Source organism: Oncorhynchus keta, chromosome 31 (assembly GCF_023373465.1).
Source record: "Oncorhynchus keta strain PuntledgeMale-10-30-2019 chromosome 31, Oket_V2, whole genome shotgun sequence".
Classification (NCBI taxonomy): Eukaryota; Metazoa; Chordata; class Actinopteri; order Salmoniformes; family Salmonidae; genus Oncorhynchus; species Oncorhynchus keta.
The window spans coordinates 11,012,676-11,036,452 of record NC_068451.1 but is presented as its reverse complement, the minus strand read 5'-3'; the positions used below and the strand labels follow the sequence as shown (position 1 = coordinate 11,036,452).

Below are 23,777 nucleotides of genomic sequence, written 5' to 3'. Positions count from 1 at the left end.
TGGTCGGGATTGGGAGTCCCATAGGAAAGCACACAATTGTCAGAGTTTGACCGGGGTAGGCCATCATTGCAAATAAGAATTAGTTCTTAATTGACTTGCCTAGTTAAATAAAAGTTACATTTGACTGTTTTTAAATTAAAATATCCCTGCATACATTTGAGTGTACAAGTTGAGGCCTCCCCATTATTTCTCCATACATTAATGTATCTATTTCATAACTATACATTATCTAGCCTCTCATATACTGTATATTCATCAATATTCCCCAGATGATTTCCAAAAATTATCACCTGCCTAAGTAAGATTGTTGGATATTTCTTGGATAAACGTAATCAGACAAGAGTTCTCAACAATACATTCATTTATTTTCGTCTCTCCATTTTAGTTCTCTCTCCACACCTGTCTTCTCTTTCTCTTAATCTCTACATCTCCATTCTCCTTCTCCTCCACCACCCCTCTTTTTACCTGTTGATTATTCCTTTAATTTGGGAGTCTTTCTCCACCTGCTGTTGCCGTAGCCTCCTCTCGCTGTCCTCCAGGCGACTCTGGTATTGTGAGAGGATCTTACTGGTCTGCTGCTCCTGGGAGAGGAGCCTCTTCTCATACTCCTCCAGCTTCCTGTGGGACATGATCAGTCGCTCCTTCAGGGAGTGGATCTCCTCCTCGTATTCCTTTACCTGAGACAGACAGAGAGAAGAGAACACATTGGAAATAGATAATGGTTGAGCAATTGTCATACACGTCGACAAGTCACCATGGAATATGAAGGCAACCACTTTGTTGTCCAGTGTTCACTAAGGTCTAAGGCACAGTTTATCCCTTTTCACTTGCTCACTATGCATAAAGATCCAGCTATATCTGTTATGAAAATAACTCCAGAAGGGAATATATTGAAAAAATAAAAATAGTTAAGCAATTGTCATACTGTTTATTAGCAACACATGACTAAACAACCAACAAATGTTCTTGGGGGTTGACTGAACACACCTTCACTCTGACAAAGAAATGTGGTAATGCGGTGTCTGCGGTCAACTATGAATATGCGAGCTAAAAGTTTGTTTATTTTCAATGACTCCCTGTTGTTCAAGTTCATCCTCAGCCGTGTCTAAATTATTCATAAATAAGTGTCTCGGTACCATCTGCTCTCCACTGATAGACTTGACTTGCACTTCCCTGACATCTGCACTGTGCATTACCAAGGAGATGTGACTCAGATCAGTGTTATGGTTCTCTAGTCTCACAGTTTGCTGTTGAATATGCTGCTAAGTCGAATTCTGCATTCCTTTGAGGCATCGTTTTGTTACTGTCGATTTCCTAGAAGATTGGGATTTCAATGCCAAAGCTACAGTATATTGTTAAGACAATTATCTACTGTTTTTTTATATATACACATTGCAAATGTCAAATTTAGGCTACCATTCTTTGTGTTGCAAAAGCTGTGGTGGGAGAGATGTATCTACCCTGTCTAAGCGAGACTCATCCATGCTTTTGGAGTACTCCTTCAGCTTGAACTCCTCACGGTCGATGCGGTTAGCCTCCAGAGTAATGTCAGCAGAGAGGTGAGGCATGTTGGAGACCCAGGCGACTGTTCTCTCATTGGCCGGGGTCGGGGGGTTAAGAGTCGAGGGCGACTGGCCAGAACCCTTGGGGAAAAAGACAAAAAGCAGATATGAAGAAGATGTACTAGTACTAGCAGTGGTGTGTATTCATGGGTGCCAAGGGAAGCCAGGCTTTCACCAAAAATTTAACAAGAAAATATCAAATAATTTATCTTTCGTCTCTGTGTTTCATAGTTATCCTTCAATTTGCAAGAGGCTGAATATATCTCACTGGAGAAAGCATCTGAGCGAGCAAAACACTGCCCCTCTGTCTCTGTATGTGTAGGCCATCTATCTGATGCTGTCTGGCCCAAAAGCGTATGACATTGTTGCCGGACGTAGCATTGAATACAAGGGAAGCAAATGAGCATTTGGCTTTCCTTGATAAAAAAAAGTTTAAAAATAGCCAATCGGCGTTGCGCTAAACTGAGTGAGCTCAACTGAATGGTCCTGGCGCATAAAATATAAATGTCAAGGGAAGCCAGTTTGGATTTGGCATCACTCCTATCAAATCGCATTGGGAAACAACTTGAATTGTTGAATCTTGTTGTGTAGTTGTCCTCCGGTGGCTATCTAGCTAAAGTTGTCCCTTTCCTAAATTGGCCATGGATGGAGATAGGGATTTGGACTTGTGGTTTTACTTAATTCTCCGAACTGGCCAATGCTTATAACGGTAATTCTGATCCAACTATTAATTCATACATTGTGCCCCTGACCTAAGAGGATGGAAGTTCAATATGTATCTACTTGTAGAAGGCTAATGTTAACTCGCTAATGTTGATCATGAAAGAAAGTTAGGCTAGCGTGCAAGCATTTTAGCCAGGTAGCCTAGGACAACAAAAAATAAAAGCGTGTACTGTATGACAGAGTGATAGACTATTTTATCAACATGAAAGAGAGAAGGATGACATTGGCGTTTCTCTACAAGTAGGGTGAGTCAACATGTGTTTTAGACTTGCACATGCTGTGTTGTCATGTGCCTTGCTATGTTGTTGTCTTAGGGATATCTTTATGTAGTGTTGTCTCTCGTGTCGTAATGTGTGTCCTGTATATATATACACACACAGTTGAAGTCAGAAGTTTACATACACCTTAGCCAAATACATTTGAACTCAGTTTTTCACAATTCCTGACATTTAATTTCCGTTAAAATATTTTTTATTGAACAGACACAAGAATGGTGTATATGTAAAAATGCCAGTCAGGATCACCATTTTATTTTAAGAATGAGCCATGAACAACAAGATTCATTTTTTTGGCCAAATGAGACTGTAAGAGATTAGTTGTTTTGGGGGGTTGGTTAATCCGTTTAGGGAATCAGAGACACTCCCAGGATTATCAGAAGTGGGTCTGGGTCTATTGAAGTCTATAGAACTTCAGAGAGGATACTAAAAATTCCACACCAATAACCATACAAGCTAGAGCATAGGGCAAAGCAGTGGAATAGTGTACCCTGCGCAGCCTGACATTTATAACACATAGGGGATGTATCAGGAAATATCCTAGTTTGGTTTTGGAGTAGTGTAATCTGTGTAATATCTTGAATTGTATGAGACGATGTCTGGAGTTAATGGAGCAGGTGTGGATATACTCCAAGCTATCTTCCCAGTCTGCCACAGAAATGTCAGTCCCTAGTTCTTCCTCCTATTTTGACTTAATGGCATCTGTAGAAGGTGTGCTAACAGATTGAAAAGCGTCATATAGACGAGATAACAGTTTGTCTGAGGTGGGGCATATTTTTATGCATCCGTCAAACATGGAAGGTTTAGCATTCCCAAATGTTGGGAGGTGTTTTCTAACAGTCTCTAATTTGTAGGTATCTGAAAAAGTTACTTCTGTGAAGATGATACATTTCCCTCAGCAGCTCAAAGAAAGCAAAGGTCCCGTTTATATATAAATCCCCTATGGTACTTATCCCCAGCTCTCCCCATCTCTCAAAGGTGTTATCAAGGTTAGAAGGGGCAAAGGACGGATTCCTGGCAACAGGGAGCATGAATTACATTGGTCTAAGCTCAAAGTGGACTTTAATTTGCTTCCAGATCGAACTGTGCTATGTATAATAGGATTGTTATGATGAAGTGACATCTCCAGATTGACAGGCGACAATATCACAGCGGCAATAGAGAAGGGGTGATTCTCCTCCCGCTCCATACTAAGCCAGCTACATGACGGAAGTGTGTCATCCAGCAGAAACGTAACAACGCGGAGGTTAGCGGCCCAATAGTAAAATATACAATTTGGGAGAGACAATCCTCCTTCCATCTTGGATTTACAGAGGTGTTTTTTTTTACCTATCCTGTGTGTTTTATAATCCCAGATGAAAGGATTGATAATTGAGTCCAGTTGTTTATGAAAGGATTTAGGTATGAATACTGGGATGTTCTGATATAGGTAGAGCAGTTGTGGGAGGAAGGCCATTTTAATGGCATTAATTCTTCCGAGCAGAGAAATTGGAAGAGTTCTCCAAAATTGTATTTTTGCCTTGAGTTTTTGCATCAGAGAGAGGAAATTCTCTTTAAATAGTGAGGAGTATTGTTAGGTAACTACAATTCCTAGGTAGGTACATTTTTCTGAAGATGAAGATGTTTTGCAACCATATGGGCATTAATTTGCTCTTGTTCCAATTGATTCTGTATCCCGAGAAGGTACCAAACAAATTCATCAGATCAAGAATAGCTGGAATACTAGCTTGGGATTGTTACATAGAGGAGAATGTCATCTGCGTATAGGGAAATATAATTTAGAGTATCTTTAGTATTATAGCCATGTATTGCTGCATGAGATCTCATCGCCTGAGTGAGAGGTTCAATAATTAGGGCGAAGAGCATAGGCGACAGCGCACAACCCTGCCTTGTCCCTCTGTCAAGGTTCAATCGGGGCGACAATGATTGGTTAGTGAGTATTCTCGCACAGGGGTTCCTATATGAAAAAATCTCCAATATTACATTTCTGTAGGACCTTGAATAGATAGGACCACTCAACGTGCTCTGGAGCAACGAACCGCCCTTGCTGTCTCTGCCTGGCCGGTTCCCCTCTTTCCACTGGGATTCTCTGCCTCTAACCCTATTACAGGGGCTGAGTCACTGGCTTACTGGGGCTCTCTCATGCCGTCCCTGCAGGGGGTGCGTCACCTGAGTGGGTTGATTCACTGTTGCGGTCATCCTGTCTGGGTTGGTGCCCCCCTTGGGTTGTGCCGTGGCGGAGATCTTTGTGGGCTATACTCAGCCTTGTCTCAGGATGGTAAGTTGGTGGTTGAAGATATCCCTCTAGTGGTGTGGGGGCTGTGCTTTGGCAAAGTGGGTGGGGTTATATCCTTCCTGTTTGGCCCTGTCCGGGGTGTCCTCGGATGGGGCCACAGTGTCTCCTGACCCCTCCTGTCTCAGCCTCTAGTATTTATGCTGCAGTAGTTTGTGTCGGGGGCTAGGGTCAGTTTGTTATATCTGGAGTACTTCTCCTGTCCTATTCGGTGTCCTGTGTGAATCTAAGTCTGCGTTCTCTAATTCTCTCCTTCTTTCTTTCTCTCTCTCGGAGGACCTGAGCCCTAGGACCATGCCCCAGGACTACCTGACATGATGACTCCTTGCTGTCCCCAGTCCACCTGGCCATGCTGCTGCTCTAGTATCAACTGACCTGAGCCCTAGGACCATGCCCCAGGACTACCTGACATGATGACTCCTTGCTGTCCCCAGTCCACCTGGCCATGCTGCTGCTCCAGTTTCAACTGTTCTGCCTTACTATTAATTGACCATGCTGGTCATTTATGAACATTTGAACATCTTGGCCATGTTCTGTTATAATCTCCACCCAGCACAGCCAGAAGAGGACTGGCCACCCCACATATGCTCTCTCTAATTCTCTCTTTCTTTCTCTCTCTCGGAGGACCTGAGCCCAAGGACCGTGCCCCAGGACGACCTGACATGATGACTCCTTGCTGTCCCCAGTCCACCTGACTGTGCTGCTGCTCTAGTTGCAACTGTTCTGCCTTATTATTATTCGACCATGCTGGTCATTTATGAACATTTGAACATCTTGGCCATGTTCTGTTATAATCTCCACCCGGCACAGCCAGAAGAGGACTGGCCACCCCACATAGCCTGGTTCCTCTCTAGGTTTCTTCCTAGGTTTTGGCCTTTCTAGGGAGTTTTTCCTAGCCACCGTGCTTCTACACCTGCATTGCTTGCTGTTTGGGGTTTTAGGCTGGCTTTCTGTACAGCACTTTGAGATATCAGCTGATGTACGAAGGGCTATATAAATACATTTGATTTGATTTGATTTGAAATGCCTTTTCGGCATCAAGAGATATAACGGCAAGGTCCACGTTAGGTAACCTCTGAGAATACATGTTGAAGAGGCGCCTGAGATTTAAGAACGTGTTTCTGTTAGGGATAAACCCGGTCTGGTCCGAATTGACCAATTAAAGTGCCAAGCCTGTTAGCCTGAGTTTTTTCTAAAATCTTTTGGTCTGTATTAAGGAGGGATATTGGTCTGTATGATCCTACCTCTTCCGGATCTTTACCCTTCTTATGTATAGCTGTAATGAATGCCTGTAATGAACGTAGATGGGAGAGCTCCATCCTCATTGGCCTGATGATTCACAAAGTTAAATCAGCATCTGGGGAATTACTCTCTTCCCCCAAAGACATCAATGACAGATTCCGTTCGTTTTATGAGACTCTATATACATCTAAAGCGGATCCTAACCCCTTAATTATGCAAAACCTTAGAAGAAAATAGAATCAAAATAATAAACACATTGTCTGGCTGATGCCAAAAAAGCACCCCTGCTGAGACCGTCTAATACGGTTTCACCTGTTAGGGTATAGTATGGATTCGAGACCATGAACAGACCCGAACACACAATGACAAGGCACTCTAACCCGTACGGGGATTGGTGTATATTCCTGGATAAACTTCTCTGCGTCCAAAACCGAGGAGACCAAATCTTCTCACCGGAAGGCGGGGTAATTCTGAGTCTTGCAGGGAAGAGCAAGGCTGGGCGAAGATGGAGTTTGTGGAGTTTGATCATGACATCATGACATCTCTGTAGCCGGCGCGATGATTTGCCACATCGGGCACATAACCCTCATAGACACGGAAGGGGTGCCCTTTATGTAACAGATTACCCCTCATTCAAGCCTTGCGCAGGATAAGATTGTGATAAGACAGTGTCTTGACACTGTGACAACAGATGATTACTGGACGAGGACATTGACCCAGTCCAGTCACTGTGACAAGGGCGCGATGTGCACGGTCCAGCTGGGGATCCGAAGCCAAAACATCCAGTCCCATTGCATCCCTCAATAGCATGGCGAAGAAGTTGGTGGGGCGAGAGCCAGCCTCCACTCCCTCTGCCAGACCAACAACGCGAAGGTTATGACGTATGGATCGGCCCTCCAGGTCGACCACTTTCACAGAAAGCCTCTGCACACTATTCTGCCATGACGTGAATAGCTTCTCTAACTCATCTATCGTACCAGCGTTGAATTCAGAAGCTTTCTCAAGGTCCACAAACGGTCCTGCGAAGCGACCGTTTGAACGGTGCTCTCGATTTTGGTGTCCAGTTCAGAAATAGTAGCCTTAAGATCCTCAGCTATAGCAACACGTAGTTCTCCCAAAGCCAGGGTAAGTTCTGTAAGTGTCACGTTGATGGCCACTCCAATACCTTGACTTTGTTGTCCTTAAGCCATTTTGCCACAACTTTGGAAGTATGCTTGGGGTCATTGTCCATTTGGAAGACCCATTTGCGACCAAGCTTTAACTTCCTGTCTGATGTCTTGAGATGTTGCTTTAATATATCCACATCATTTTCCTCCCTTATGATGCCATCTATTTTGTGAAGCGCACTAGTCCCTCCTCTAGCAAAGCACCCCCACAACATGATGCTGCCACCCCCGTGCTTCACAGTTGGGATGGTGTTCTTCAGCTTGCAAGCTTCCCCCTTTTTCCTCCAAATATAACAATGGTCAAATAGTTTTTTTGTTTGTTTCATCAGACCAGAGGACATTTCTCCAAAAAGTATGATCTTTGTCCCCATGTGCAGTTGCAAACCTTATTCTGGCTTTTTTATGGCGGTTGTGGAGCAGTGGCTTCTTCCTTGCTGAGCGGCCTTTCAGGTTATGCGATATAGGACTCATTTTACATTTTACTATATAGATACTTTTGTACCTGTTTCCTCCAGCATCTTCACAAGGTCCTTTGCTGTTGTTCTGGGATTGATTTGCACTTTTCTCTTCAAAGTACGTTCAGCTCTAGGAGACAGAACGCGTCTCCTTCTTGAGCAGTATGACGGCTGCGTGGTCCCATGGTGTTTATACTTGCGTACTATTGTTTGTACAGATGAACGTGGTACCTTCAGGCGTTTGGAAATGTCTCTCAAGGATGAACCAGACTTGTGGAGTTCTACAAAAATATTCTGAGGTCTGATTTCTTTTGATTTTCCCATGAGTTTGAAGGTAGGCCTTGAAATACATCCACAGGTACACCTCCAATTGACTCAAATGATGTCAATTAGCCTATCAGAAGCTTCTAAAGCCATGACATCATTTTCTGGAATTGTCCAAGCTGTATAAAGGCACAGTCAACCTAGTGTATGTAAACTTCTGACCCACTGGAATTGTGATACAGTGAATTATAAGTGAAATAATCTGTCTGTAAACAAGTGTTGGGAAAATGACTTGTGTCATGCACAAAGTAGATGTCCTAACCGACTTGCCAAAACTATAGTTTGTGTCAACAAGAAATTTGTGGAGTGGTTGAAAAACGAGTTAATGACTCCAACCTAAATGTATGTAAACTTCCATAATCGAACCCACAAATGCAGATGCTCCAGATTGTCTAAAGAAGGCCAGTTTTATTGCTTCTTTAATTAGAACAACAGTTTTCAGCTGTGCTAACATAATTGCAAAAGGGTTTCCTAATGATCAATTAGCCTTTTGAAATTATAAATTTGGATTAGCTAACACAACGTGCCATTGGAACACAGGAGAGATGGTTGCTGATAATGGGCCTCTGTACGCTTATGTTGATATTCCATTAAAAATCAGTTGTTTCCAGCTACAACAGTCATTTACAACATGAACTATGTCTACACTCTACTTAGGATCAATTTGATGTTATTTAAATGGACAAAAAAAATTTTTTCTTTCAAAAACAAGGACATTTCTAAGTGACCCCAAAATTAAAAAAAAAAAAAATGGTGCTGGAATAGTTGAGGCAGCTCCTGTTTTCTTTGTGTCTTGTGGTAACTTTCCGTGGTTCTAAATCAATAGTTGTTTAGTGGTCCGAAAATGTTGTTAACATTAAATTGATTATGCTACGGTTTGTTACATGCAACATGCTTTGTGGACTTCGCCAGGTGTTTGAATTTATTTTACCACTGTGTCTTCTTATTAACTAGGCCTTAGGCCTATATATCAGGGTCGTAAGGCACATGAACTAACAGGTTATAGAGCAAACAAAGCAATTATCACAACACATAAGTTGTAATATGGCTTTTTTTCGGACTTCCCCAGTGATTTTACCCACGCACCACTACTGTGTACTACACATATGAGGGGGTGACCCTTGGCCCTATTTAATCATACAGGTCACTGGGAATCTGGGGTTGGTCAGAAACAACTGTGCAAGAGATAGCATGGTTGAACTGTAATTGAGAGGTGTTACAGTGGGGCAAAAAAGTATTTGGTCAGCCACCAATTGTGCAAGTTCTCCCACTTAAAAAGATGAGAGAGGCCTGTAATTTTCATCATAGGTACACTTCAACTATGACAGACAAAATTAGAAACAAAATCCAGAAAATCACATTGTAGCATTTTTTATGAATTTATTTGCAAATTATGGTGGAAAATAAGTATTTGGTCAATAACAAAAGTTTATCTCAATACTTTGTTACATACCCTTTGTTGGCAATGACGGAGGTCAAACGTTTTCTGTAAGTCGTCACAAGGTTTTCACACACTGTTGCTGGTATTTTGGACCCATTCCTCCGTGCAGATCTCCTCTAGACCAGTGATGTTTTGGGGCTGTTGCTGGGCAACACGGACTTTCAACTCCCTCCAAAGATTTTCTATGGGGTTGAAATCTGGAGACTGGCTAGGCCACTCCAGGACTTTGAAATGCTTCTTACAAATCCACCCCTTCGTTGCCCTGGCAGTGTGTTTGGGATCATTGTCATGCTGAAAGACCCAGCCACGTTTCATCTTCAATGCCCTTGCTGATGGAAGGAAGTTTTCACTCAAAATCTCATGATACATGGCCCCATTCATTCTTTCCTTGACACGGATCAGTCGTCCTGGTCCCTTTGCAGAAAAACAGCCCCAAAGCATGATGTTTCCACCCCCATGCTTCACAGTAGGTATGGTGTTCTTTGGATGCAACTCAGCATTCTTTGTCCTCCAAACATGACGAGTTGAATTTTACCAAAAAATAGTTATATTTTGGTTTCATCTGACCATATGACATTCTCCCAATCTTCTTCTGGATCATCCAAATGCTCTCTAGCAAACTTCAGACGGGCCTGGACATGTACTGGCTTAAGCAGGGGGACACGTCTGGCACTGCAGGATTTGAGTCCCTGGCGGCGTAATGTGTTACTGATGGTAGGCCTTGTTACTTTGGTCCCAGCTCTCTGCAGGTCATTCACTAGGTCCCCCCGTGTGGTTCTGGGATTTTTGCTCACCGTTATTGTGATCATTTTGACCCCACGGGGTGAGATCTTGCGTGGAGCCCCAGATCGAGGGAGATTATCAGTGGTCTTGTATGTCTTCCATTTCGTAATAATTGCTCCCACAGTTGATTTCTTCAAACCAAGCTGCTTACCTATTGCAGATTCAGTCTTCCCAGCCTGGTGCAGGTCTACAATTTTGTTTCTGGTGTCCTTTGACAGCTCTTTGGTCTTGGCCATAGTGGAGTTTGGAGTGTGACTGTTTGAGGTTGTGGACAGGTGTCTTTTATACTGATAATAAGTTCAAACACGTGCCATTAATACAGGTAATGAGTGGAGGACAGAGGAGCCTCTTAAAGAAGAAGTTACAGGTCTGTGAGAGCCAGAAATCTTGCTTGTTTGTAGGTGACCAAATACTTATTTTCCACCATAATTTGCAAATAAATTCATAAAAAATCCTACAATGTGATTTTCTGGATTTTCTTTCTCTTATTTTGTCTGTCATAGTTGAAGTGTACCTATGATGAAAATTACAGGCCTCTCTCATCTTTTTAAGTGGGAGAACTTGCACAATTGGTGGCTGACTAAATACTTTTTTGCCCCACTGTATATAATGCTCTTTTCAGAGTGAGAGAAAATAACAGTGACAGCTATGAGCTTGTTGGCAGACTTAAGGGTAGATTGAACTACACAATAGAGTACAGTAGCCTGCATACCTGTTTGCTGATGGAAGGTTTAAGCAGGTGCTGTTGCTGTGGTTGTTGCTGTTGCTGCTGCTGCGATTGCTGTATGGTCGTTGTAGTGCCTCCCTGTGGCCCCTGGCTCTCCCTGACAGAGCTCTGCTGGTGGGGCAGTCCAGGGGCTGTGTTGTCTTTGACCGACAGCTGTTGCCGCGGTGCCTGTTGCCGACCTCCGTAGCCCGACTCTGGCGATAGGTTGGCACTGGGCGGTCGTGTCTTAGCGGATGGTGTGGGAGCAACAGCCGCACTGACAGACAGCTGATGGGAGGTCTGTGATTTGACGCGTTGAGCGGAAGGCGGGGCGATGGAGCTCTGGCGCGTGGGCTGGACTGTGGAGGGGGGTGTGGCCAGGGAGGAGTGGGAGGTACCAGTCTGAGAGGCCATGCCCATCTGCTGTTGCTGTTGAAGATTATCCTAACAAGGACAATTAGAGAACACCAAGTTATCCTGGCCTTCAACCTGTTTCAGATGTTTACATTATGCTAATTATAGTACCGTCATTTCCGGACTATAAGCCGCTACTTTTTTCCCCACGCTTTGAACCTCGCGGCTTATACAATGACGCGGCTAATTTATGGATTTTTCCCACTTTCACAAGATTCATGCCGCCAAAAAACTGAGCACCGTCACATAATGTGATGTAAATCGAGCGCGCTCAAACTTCCCATCATTCTGATTACGGTAGTCATTTTGTCACCCTCATCATGGCAAAGACACGGAGAAATGCATATGATGCAGCTTTCAAGTTGAAGGCGATCGATCTGGCTGTTGGAAAAGGAAATAGAGCTGCTGCACGGGAGCTTGGCTTTAATGAGTCGATGATAAGATGTTGGAAACAGCAGCGTGAGGAACTGACTCAGTGAAAAAAGACAACAAAAGCTTTCAGAGGGAAGAAAAGCAGATGGCCCGAACTAGAAAATGAGCTTGAAGACTGGGTCAACACACAGAGAGCAGACGGCCGAGGTGTTTCAACTGTGCAGATCCAACTGAAAGCCAAAACAATCGCCACCGCAATGAAGTTTGAGGATTTTAGAGGTGGACCATTGTGGTGTCTAAGATTTATGAGACGTAAAGGCCTGTCCGTCAAGGTACGGACGAGTCTGTGTCAGCAGCTCCCTCCCGACTACGAGGAAAACGTTTCAAACTTCCGCAAATTCAATGATGCAAAGATAGCGGAGCATTCCATCGGCCCGCACGACATCATAAATATGGATGAGGTTCCTCTGACGTTTGACCTGCCTCTCACTCGTACTGTCAACAAAAAACGCACTTCACCTGTGTTCTGAGCTGCACGGCATCGGGAGAAAAGCTTCCACCGATGTTGATTTTTAAACGCATGACGATGCCAAAAGAAAAATTCCCAGAGAGGAATTGTTATGAAAGTCAACAAGAAAGGATGGATGACGGAAGGCCTAATGCATGAATGGCATACGGAGTGTTTACGGCAAGCGACCGGGAGGATTCTTTCACAAGAACAAGGCATTACTCGTGTTGGACAGCATGAGGGCCCACATAACAGATTCTGTGAAAGAATTCATCAAGAGGGCAAACTCAATTCCAGCTGTGATTCCTGGGGGCACAACAAAGTATTTGCAGCCTTTCGACATCAGTGTAAATCGTGCATTTAAGGTGGCGCTCCGTGTTCAGTGGGAGGCTTGGATGACAAGTGGGGAGAAATCCATGCGCAGAGCAACTTATGGTCAAGTCTGCCAGTGGGTCCTGACAGCAGGGAGCATTGTCAAAAAATCCACTATCATCAATGGGTTTCGAAAGGCTGGACTGCTGCGTGTTGAAGAGGGCAGCATGAGCTCAGCGGGGAATTTGCCTCCGGATAAAAATGAGGAGAGCGACAATGAAAATGATCCAACATCGGATGAAGCAATTCTGAGGCTATTCTACTCTGACACTGAATGAGATGACTTCAGTGGTTTCAGTGCACAGGAGGAGGAGAGTGACCAATGACTTTCTTGGTAGGCTACTGTTTACTGCTATTTTTTTTATTTTTGTTACAAGCCGTGTTTCGTTAAAGCCTATTTATTTTTGTTACAAGCCGTGTTTCGTTTAAAAGCCTATTTATTTTTGTTACAAGCCGTGTTTAGTTTAAAAGCCTATTTATTTTTGTTACAAGCTGTGTTTCATTTAAAGGCCTATTAATTTTTGTAACAAGCCGTGTTTCGTTTAAAAGCTTATTTATTTTTGTTACAAGCCGTGTTTCATTTAAAGGCTGTGTAAAGTTAATTTGTTTCAATGTACCGGTAGGCACCTGCGGCTTATAGACATGTGCGTCTTATTTATGTACAAATTACTTTTTTTTTTTATTCAGTGGGTGCGGTTTATATTCAGGTGTGCTTAATAGTCCAGAAATTACGGTAATGTAGGCTACAAACAAATGTTGACTTAAATTATTATCATGTAGGAGAGACAAAAAGGCTAATTTGCACAAAAGTAGAACATGATTGTAAACACATTCTTGACCTTAAGTTAATCCATACCTGCCCGTGCATGGACAGTTGCCGCCGTGCGTAATCAGCCCTGCTGTAGTCGTCACTATAGCTGTGTGAGTGGATAATGGCTGGCTGCCCCAGGTGCCCTGCCCCGGTCCTTAGGGTGGACAGGTCCTCGCTGCGTGAGAACCCCCCGTGGGCGAACTGGGGGATGTAGGCCTGGTGCGAGCCACCGGGGTCAGGCTCCGGGGCCAGGAGCAGGGGCGGCGGGAGATGGGCCCTGCTGTGCTGGTGGTGAAGGTGGGGTCCATCTGCAGTGCCGGTGGCCAGGTGAAACAGGGGGTTCTGGAAGGAGAGCGGGTATCTCAGGGCGGCGGCCTGCTGCTGCTGCTGCTGGGACAGCGAGTCGGTGGTGGTGCCCATCTGGCTCAACTGGCTCAGCCGGAGGCCCCCTGACATGCTGGATCCCCCCGAGCCAGCCGAGTGGCGGCCCCCGGCCCGGAGCTGGCCGCTCAGGCCTGAGCCCAGGCCTCCTCCACCCTGGCTGCTGAGCCCTCCGAAGCTGCCCATGCCGGTGATGGAGGCCTGGGAGGAGTTGAGCATGGCCACCGACTGCAGGTTAGACACGCTGTTCATTGTGGAGTCCTGGAGGTCCATCATAGATATACACTTTATTGACACTGAGCACCTAGACTAGATTGATATAGCTAACACCCTTGTGTGCCCAACTCTTAAGTGCCAATAAGTTGATCAAGTGTTTTATCTATTGAGAGGGGTGGTTGTATGCCTGAATTGCATGTCCCATGACTTACCACTAAGGTACATGCATCATTTTCCTATGAGCGCATAGCTGCCATACTATCCTGCAGTCGTCTGCCAGACTTGGCTACCACATGGAAAGGAGATGTGCAGTTTACATAATTTCCTGTAGAACATGGCTCCTAACATATCTTAATGATATCAAAACTCTAGAATTCAACTAACCTTGTGGTCTGGCTCTGTGATATCGGAGCTACTGGTGCAGTAGGCAGGGCTGGATCGGGCCAAGGGAGGGCGGGTTACATAGAAAACGTCTTTGGAGGCTCGATGTGGGTGATCGCGCTCTTGGAAACTCAGCTGAGCATGAGCACGAGATGGCATGACCCCCCCACCGGACACACCAGATGTAGGGGAAGGCAAGCGAGTGATATCTATGGAGCTTAAGAAAGGCAACAACACATGGCAACAGATTGGAGAAGACGATGACAAGGTATTACAAGTTTGACATAAAAGCCACAACCCAACTACAGCCTTATGGCGGGAAAGGCAACACCTTTACAAACGTACCAACCAACCATCCTCCTAGGGCTGGTTTCCCCAACACAGATTAAACCTAATCCTAGACAAAAAAAGTATGTTCAAATGAAATTCTCCATTCAGAGTGCTTTTTTTGTCCAGGACTATACTTAACCTGTTTCCAGGAAATAGGCCTATATGATTTGATAAAGCCAGGGCACTACCTGTTGAGATCCTTCATCATGAGATTCTGGAACTCCGAGGAGACTCCCCTGTGGAAGCTGGGTCGTGAGAGCAGCCTCTCCGTCTGTCTCTCATGGACTCTATCTGTCTGGTTCTGGTGGCTGGGCTGCCTCTGCAGGTGGGGGTTGCGCAGGGCCATGCTGATGTCATTCAAGAGGCGGGGCAAGGGACCCAGTTTGATAATGGCATCCTGTGGGTTAGGGTTAGAAGACTGACATGAATACAAGTTAGCAATGACAATAGGAAAAGCATTCAAATGGTTCAATTTTTGAAGTATCTTATTCTTGAAAATTGCAAGTATACTTAATCGTTCCATTCATTCTACTGACTCATACTTTCAGATTACTGGTGTGTCAAGACCATACATAGTTATTTTATTGTCCTGATTGCTAATTGGAATCAATCATTATTGAATAACACCACATTGGTTATCTGTAACTTGTATTTTTTTATTGGTCATATATTGTAGAGGTTATATTGTTAATATTTACCCTGATCCTCCCTACCTTGCTGAGCTGGGCCATGACCTCCCAGAGGAGGCTGTGCAGTATGGACAGCTCCCTGCCCAGGTCGATGTAGCCCTCGAAGCCCCCCGCGTTGCTCACACTGTCCAGGTTGGAGATCTCATAGAGGAATTGTTGCATGGAGCCCCACTCCATTTCTAAGAACTCATTCATGAAGCTCATGTACTCCTCTTTCATACCAAATCTGAGGGAGTGAGAGAGAGAGAGAGAAGAAGAAGAGTCAAAATGCTGTATACTCACAGAGATTACACAGAATTAGCCCAACAGAATTAGCCCAACCCTGGATTAATAACTAATAAGCACTTTCAATGGAGAATCTACATTAGTCCAGGATTAGGCTTAATCTGTGTCCTGGAAAAATACTAAATATTACAAAAGTTTTAGCATAAGCATAACATTATAAGTTGTATTGAATGAATGAACTGACTTGGAGAAGTTGGCCAGGTTCTGCACCACTTTGGAGATGAGGCTGAGCGTGCGAGACGTCTGCTCGTCTGGGTACTCCTGGGTCAGGTTGAACAGGGAGGGGGACATGACGGCCGGACACAGGAAGCGCAGGAAAAGGGAGCCGCTGATTAGGCGGTCTGCGATGTCCTCCCTCCCCCTCTCCGCACAGCGCACCCTCCACGAGGCAAACACCTCCTTCAGCTCTCGAGGAAACACACTGCAGAGAGATACAAATATTCAGTGTGTTATTACCATTTCATATGATATTCTGCTTTAGTCAGGCAGTGTATCCCAACAACTGAATGCAAATCTGGTGTTCAGCAATCAAAATTCTGTAAATAAGTCTTTGGGTGCTGTAGCCCAGGAGTAATCCTTGGTTGAATGAAACAAATAGTAAGTCTACTGACCAATGGGAGTTGACGATTTTGCAGAGTGCCAGTTCGCAGCACATGCGGAGATTGGCTTGGTGATCTGGAAGGACAGAGGGTGGTGTCCTCATGGGGTCCACCTCGCAGTTCTCTTCTGATTCGTACAGTGCCCTTATGAACTCCCCTGAAACAAACACAATATCACTGACCATTAGGCAAACACAGAAAGATAATGAATACATCACAGCAAGAACAGTTCAACAACATGTATTGAGTGATGAATGTGAAGCATTTGAAGGCCACACCTATTGCATCCTTGAGGTACTTATGTCCAATCAGCTTGAGGTACTCTTCTATGGCTTTGGTGGCCAGAGTGTTCTCTCTGAAGATAAGGTGTTCTCGGTCAATGAATCTATCTACCTCACACATCGCCATGTCCGAAAGAAAATCCTGGGAAAAAAACAAAACGTCAACATAGCATAGACTTTCTTTTTAAAACATTCAATTATAATCTATTGGGTACTCTCAAATTTAATTTTGAGGATATAACGCCTTTCCTCAGGTCAGAATGTAATTTGTTATCTCTTTTGGTTTATGGTTTGGGTAAGAAAACCAAGAAGTAGTCAAACTAGTGTTCATTTTGTAGTTCATAGTGCCTTAAAGATAGAATCCGCAGGTTGTGGGCGCCTCCATGCCGCCCCACTTCTTCTGTTGTGTTTTCACTTTGAACGAAAACAAGGGGATGGAGCCCTGAGCCGCCTCGGGCTGGCCTTCTGGGCAAGGTGTGTCTTCGCACTAAATCCTGTCTACTCAAACAACCCTGCTGCCATCCTCCGGAGCTGAAAGTCACTTGCAAGCTACAGTCGCCAGAGCAGACGAAGCAAACAAGCTAGCTAACTTGTTTGCAGATAAACTGTTCTGGTAGCATGGTCAGCATTTTCAGAAAATGTAGTCAGAAACAAGCATCATTCTCAGTTCTTGGATCTGAATCAACTCGTCCCCAAAAGAGAAAAAGAAGCACGAAAAAGACTGCTCATGACCAATCCAGAAACCGGATAAACATTGGAATTAATTTTGGAAGGTGGAAGAGTGTTGCCGAAATGGCCATCATCCTCATGAACAGGTAGGTAAGTGTTGGGTTGCGTTTTTAGCCTGTTTTCTTTTAGCTACATTAGCTGCTAACCTTAGTGTGTTCAATGTTCAAGCTTGCTAACATGGCTACTTAGGTAGCTGACATCTTTTGTATTTGGACTGTTTTGTAACTCAAATAATCTAATGATAACTAGCTACATCATGTATACACTGCATAAACCACACAAGATGCCCAATGCCTTTATTTCAACCAGCTAAATCTAGATATGCAGATTGTTGACATGATAGTGTGTTTGGTTTGTAGATGATAATGCTGGTTGACAGCATTTTCAACCTAGGACCACCCAAACAATGCATCATCTAGCTATACATTCGGTACAGTGACATCACATAAACATTTATTTCTCAGGGAGATACTGGTGGAGACAGTCTGATTTCGAAGGGAACCTGAGGTTGTAGAAGTTGTGGTTGTGGAAAATTCCAAAAGATAGGTAAGAAATGCTATGGAATGTTTTGTTGCGTTTTGTGATTCAATAATAATTTCATTGATAATCGACCAATGGAAGCGATGTTTGCCTGTTCAGCACATCTCCTACATAGCATGGCATTGAGCCCTACCATGAACTGCCCAAATTCAAGGACTGAATTAATATCCAGTGTGGCCAGTAAAGTAAACAATGGCTCGTCTGCATGACATATTGGTAGAACAATGGGCCATCAAGTAATAGGATGGTGACATTAACATGACACATGTTACACTGGTTACATCACAACACCACATCCTATGTATTTAAAGAATACGGTTACGACACTGATCTATTTGGCAGTAATGCACCCCCCCCGTACTCCTGTTCCATCAATATTATGTTATCAAATCAAAAACAGCATTTATCTGGTATATACACAGGATACAGTGAGGTAGGTGTATACAGGAATATGACCTTGCATTGTACCGTGTACTACTGAAGTAACAACTTGTTTCATGCCAATACTTACCTTTGCTTTCCCCGTGCTCTGTAATATGTGGACCAGCGCACAGGCCACCTCTTCTTTACTCTTCACGCTCAGTAGAGGCTCCAGCACCGCACACAAAGTCCGGTAGTTATTGGTAACATACTCGGCAAACTCCTTGTACAGCTCCATGGGCAGGATACTCATGGTCTGGTAACGGGATTTGAGGCGTAGGGAGGCATTGATGATCTTGCCCCCTGCTTGCCCCTTGGCCAGGACGCTAGGCTGGATGACCGGGTACCACTGCTCCACAAACTGTCGGCCCGTGATGCTGGAGATAGGGATACTGACCAGTCCCAGGTATGTGCTCTTTTCCTGATAGAAGAGGGGAAATAAGGCATAAATCAGATGAACTTAATGTGGGACTTTGTGGTCAAGAGTTATGGGGCCTGGGCCTTTAAGAAAAAGGAGAAAAAGAGGATAGTAATGAAACTAAAGTATATTTATTCCTAATCATCAAGCTGCTGTCATTAAACCACAGCAGTGCTTTAACCAGCCTGCAAAAATGTCATTTTAACCAGTTTTATCCCGTTTTGCACACTGGTGAGAGAGTTGTCCCTTCACCTTGCGTCTCTTCTTGTCAGTCTCCTTGTAGAGATGAAGGCGTAGGTTGCGGACGGCTGGCAAGTTGTTGAACTCAAAGTGCTCGCCCCAGAACACGGTGTCAGTCCGGGGCTTGCTGGTGGTGCGTGCGTAAAGCATGTCGTCCAGACAAAGTTCGCAGTAGTAGCGCTTCTTGGCGGGAAGTTCCCGCGCCTCGATGATCCAGAGTTTCAGCACGTTGTCCACCCTCCGACTGTTGTCCTGAAGAGGGTTCGAAGAGAGGGTGGCAAAAGGACAAGGCATACTTTTGATACTTAAGTATATTTGAGCAATTTCATTTACTTTTGATAGTTAAGTATATTTAAAACTAAATACTTTTAGTCTTTTACTCAAGTCGTATTTTACTGGGTGACTTTCACTTGGGCCATTGTATATTAAGGTATCTTTACTTTTACTCAACTATGACTATTCATTACCTTTTCCACCACTGATTAAGAACAGTCTAAGAACAATATGCACACATATGGATAGAGATAAACTAGATAATACATATGGATAGAGATAAATTAGATAACACATATGTACTGGAGATAAATTAGATAACACATATGTACTGGAGATAAATTAGATAACACATATGTACTGGAGATAAATTAGATAACACATATGTACTGGAGATAAATTAGAGAACACATATGTACTGGAGATAAATTAGATAACACATATGTACTGGAGGCATGAGAGACATAAAGTGGACGTGTGATTGGTAATGTTGCAGCAGAGAGCTGCATTTTCTGAACATGTTTACAAAGAGCCAACTATGTCTGAAATCCCCCCATGGGAGGAGAGCGTGCTGTGCAGATTGCACAGAGTGATGTTTTAGTCAGGGGTGACTCATTTTAACTAGTCTGAAATGCCACTGGATCGCTCAGCCCCGGCTTAGATCAGCTCTTAATACCGAATTTCGATTGCTAAGTATATCACCAATTTTCCAAAGTTGTTATTTCTTAAGTTCTCCATTGGTATGCCGCCTGACAATAAATGCAGATGTCCGCCGATACAACCCCTTCAACTGTTCATCAAGAATTTCAATAGGAAGAAGAATCAAGAGTGTCTGTCTGCCCAGCGACGGTTGCGAAACCTAATGAACATCCTGGTCTCTATCGACGTCGCACCTCGTCTTATCTCTCCCATCATCTATCTGGTTGGAGATTCATGAGGGTGCAGAGGATATTTTGCAGCCCCCGTGTCGAGTCCTTGGAGCCCCGTGATTCAGGCCAGGAACCCTGCAGTCACCGCATCTGGATGAGTCAATCCACTCGGGCTGATGTTTCCTCTCGGTTTGCCTTAATAACTGCAGCTCCCTTGCTGCCACCGAGAGCAGTTATTTGTCTCACATAATGGCTCTTTTGATAAGAGGGAGGGGAGGGAAGGGGCCTATTACGCAGACCTAGGAGATCAAGCTGAGCTGAAATTAGAAGATCTGTTTTAATCAACCGCATCTAAAGTGCTGAGTTTGCGTCTTTTTAGTTCTTTATTTAACTCGGATGATAGTGTAGAAGTGCTGTGTTTTAATATGTACTGTATTTGATCACTATACATTACAGACATAGACAAACAGAGAGCACATGGAGGTTACAGTAAACAAAATGAGGAAATGCTCAGATTGACACAGACATATTGAAGACAGGGGAGAAGGAGGGAAGCACTGACAGATAGAGAAGTAGCTTAATTTCTCGTCCTTGTTTCCCCACCTTGTTGGGTTTGACAGCTCTCTGAAGATTCTCGATCCATTTGTCTCTCTCTGCACCCGAGCGACATGCAAAGCACTTGGTTCCTGAAGCCGTAGTCACCTGAGGTTACCAACGGTAACATCAACAGCCACAACCATTAGCAACTTGGGAGAAGATGACAAGTGGCATAACAACGTCCTTTAAATCAGAGACTTGTGTCATGTACACGTTGGCTATGGGAAAGTGAGCCATGCAGTGAAAGCCGTTTTCACAACAAATTTCTGTGACAAATCAACTTGGGACATGAGCTCATTTCGAGCCGCTCGTTGGCTTCCGTTTTGATATCTTTTCCACAGATAACTAGATTTTAAAAAAATCACAGCCTTATTCAATAAATCCTTTTGTTGATGCCAATGGAGAGACTTCTACTCAACATTAGTAGCATTAGTAACAATAGTAGACAGACCTGGGTTGAAATGCTATTTGAAATCTTTAATATGTGTTAATATGTTTGCTTTAGCATGCCCGGAGTGGCAAATGGGCAGGATTTGAACTTTATTTTCTTCTATTGGTTCCAGTGCACCAGGCAAGCTCAATCAAGCCGAGCAAAGTTATTTGAAATGATTTCAAATAGTATTTGAACCCAGGTTTAATTAGTAGCACTATCTGTGTACATTGTGTGTGTGTGTGTGTGTGTGTGTGTGTGTCGTGTCAGCGTCACCTCAAAACAGTACTCCTGTCCCAGGATGCTGGAGTGGACGGGCTTGATGATGGCGTCCTCATCCAGGGTGAGGTCCAGCGCCTCGGCAGCGCTGCTGGGAGACAGCAAGGACTCATGGGAGTGGGACTCTTTGAAGCTCTGCATCAGGCGTGTTCTGGGTGGGGAGCAGAGACACAGTGAGAGGAGCAGAGTGAGTCCCATACATTACATTACACTGCATCAAGGATACAGTACACAGCATTCTGAACTGTGGTTATGAAGGGTAACTCTACCACAGCCAAACAGCCACATATACACTACCGGTCAAAAGTTTTAGAACATGTCACTGTCACGCCCTAATCTGTTTCACCTGTTCCTGTGATTGTCTACACCCCCTCCAGGTGTCGCTTATTTTCCCCAGTGTATTTATCCCTGTGTTTCCTGTCTCTCTGCGCCAGTTCGTCTTATATGTTTAGTCAAGTCAACCAGCGTGGTTTTCCCGTACTCCTTTTGCTGTTCTCTTTTTCTAGTCCTCCTGGACGCGCGGCTGGGGGCTCGATTCCTTCCATGTAGTGAGTTCTGGACGTACTCTGCTCGTCACTCCTCCACTGGTTTGAGCCACTTTCAGTGTGCTCTGGGTTTTCAGACGGACCTGGCTCCTTGGATCACGGGCCAGACTGAAGCTCCTGCGGTTGATGAGTGGTTCAGGTACGCAGAAGTGTGGAGCGATGCCCACGTGAGACTCCAGCGTGCCGTCCACCGTCAAAAGGAGCAGACGACCCCCCGTTCCTCTACCATTCAAGGTTCTCCGGAGGGTCAACGAGGTGTCGTATAGGTTACAGCTTCCCAGTGACTACCGTATCTGCATCACCGCCTGGTATGGAAACTGCTTGGCATCCAACCGCAAGGAGCTACAAGGGCAGTGCGTACGGCCCAGAACATCACTGGGGCCGAGCTCCCTGCCATCCAGGACCTCTATACCAGACGGTATCAGAGGAAGGCCCTAAAAAGTCATAAACTATTCTTTCTACTTTCGCATGGCAAGTGGTACCGATACGCCAAGTCTGGAACCAACAGGACCCTAAACAGCTTCCACCCCCATGCCATAATACTGCTAAATAGCTAGTCCGTGTAGCTATTGGTTAACTATTTCACTATCTGCATTGACACTTTTTTTGCATCTCTTATGACTCATCACATGTGAGCTACTGTTACTGTTTATTATCTATCCTGTTACCAAGTCACTTTATCCCTACCTTTATCCTGTACATATCTACCTCCATTACCTCATACCCCTGCACATCGACTCAGTACTGGTACTCTGTGTATATAGCCAAGTAATCGTTACTCATGGTGTGTCTATTCCTAGAGTTATTACTTTTCTTTTTTTTCCTCTGCATTGTTGGGAAGGACCTGTAAGTAAGCATTTCACTGTAAGGACTACACCTGTTTACGAAGCATGTGAAAAATACAATTTGATTTGATTAGGGGGATGATTAAGTCAACAAGGCAACTGGCACCATGTGGCCCAAAAAAATGCAACCACTGTCAATATTTTTCCTTTGAATGTCGGTATACACTTCTTGCACTAAAGGGACTACCCTCTGTTTATAGCTCACTACAATCTCACTAACAAATCGAACTGTGACAAGGGGACTGGAATACAATCAGTCATTGAGGGCACAGAGAGCTAGAGATCTTTCATAACGGCAGGCCCAGTGGAGTTTTTCTGAGATACACTTGAGCATATCTTAATCGGAAAAAAATGAGAAACAGCACGCAACCATTCTGCTTTTCATGCCAAAGGAATCCGTCTGTACTCACAAATTCTGTGTTATGTGAGCGTCAAAAGAGGTCACATCAAAAAACAATGCGCTGCTAGTCTCACAACGGGTCTAATTGTCATCTGAAGAAGTAAACACATTAGCATTCAATTAGAGTTTCACTGGATTAGATTAGATGTGAGCATAACCACGATAGTTCTTGGACAACAAAGCTATATTTCTATTGCCAGCCATACTGTACATGCATAAGGCACAGAGCAACACGTGAATAGAATTGTCCATGACGCTTGCCCGCCATGCCCGCCCACACTGACTTATACATACAGACACACACACACACCGATTATGCCACAATGCCACTGAACTGAAGAGGAGACAGATACAGAATGACAGAAAGGGGACCACAACACAGAAAAAGCAGAGAAAAGAAAGTAACAGTCTCCCTACTATGATGTCCCTGATGCATCCAGCTCTTTCGCATTCTTCCTGTGCCACTGTTTTTGTGGACATTCACTCATCCTTCTGTGGCTCAGTTGGTAGAGCATGGCGCTTGTAACGCCAGGGTTGTGGGTTCGATTCCCGGGACCACCCATACGTAGAATGTATGCACACA

The 23,777-nt window shown here is 44.3% G+C and overlaps 1 protein-coding gene and 1 long non-coding RNA gene across 12 annotated transcripts in view; one reads left to right on the top strand and one right to left on the bottom strand.

The window, feature by feature from the left end:
- Nucleotides 1-23,777, bottom strand: part of LOC118364046 (ras/Rap GTPase-activating protein SynGAP-like) — a 120,742-nt gene that overhangs the window by 26,910 nt on the left and 70,055 nt on the right. For 7 of the 11 annotated variants that reach the window (XM_052489547.1, XM_052489556.1, XM_052489552.1 and 4 more), the window contains 14 exons: nt 21,402-21,555; nt 20,702-20,800; nt 18,969-19,208; nt 18,390-18,719; nt 16,607-16,751; nt 16,341-16,485; nt 15,914-16,150; nt 15,469-15,670; nt 14,944-15,173; nt 14,429-14,642; nt 13,493-14,089; nt 10,977-11,414; nt 1,461-1,643; nt 466-677 (listed from right to left, as the gene is read on the bottom strand). In XM_052489547.1, coding sequence (XP_052345507.1) covers nt 466-677; nt 1,461-1,643; nt 10,977-11,414; nt 13,493-14,089; nt 14,429-14,642; nt 14,944-15,173; nt 15,469-15,670; nt 15,914-16,150; nt 16,341-16,485; nt 16,607-16,751; nt 18,390-18,719; nt 18,969-19,208; nt 20,702-20,800; nt 21,402-21,555 — 3,426 coding nt within the window. The remainder of the gene's footprint in view (nt 1-465; nt 678-1,460; nt 1,644-10,976; nt 11,415-13,492; nt 14,090-14,428; nt 14,643-14,943; nt 15,174-15,468; nt 15,671-15,913; nt 16,151-16,340; nt 16,486-16,606; nt 16,752-18,389; nt 18,720-18,968; nt 19,209-20,701; nt 20,801-21,401; nt 21,556-23,777) is intronic. The other 4 variants (XM_052489549.1, XM_052489553.1, XM_052489550.1 and 1 more) reach the window with 4 other exon arrangements.
- Nucleotides 16,830-18,549, top strand: LOC127914289 (uncharacterized). Its single transcript, XR_008087909.1, has 3 exons — nt 16,830-17,424; nt 17,803-17,884; nt 18,426-18,549. It is a non-coding gene; the product is annotated as an uncharacterized LOC127914289 (long non-coding RNA).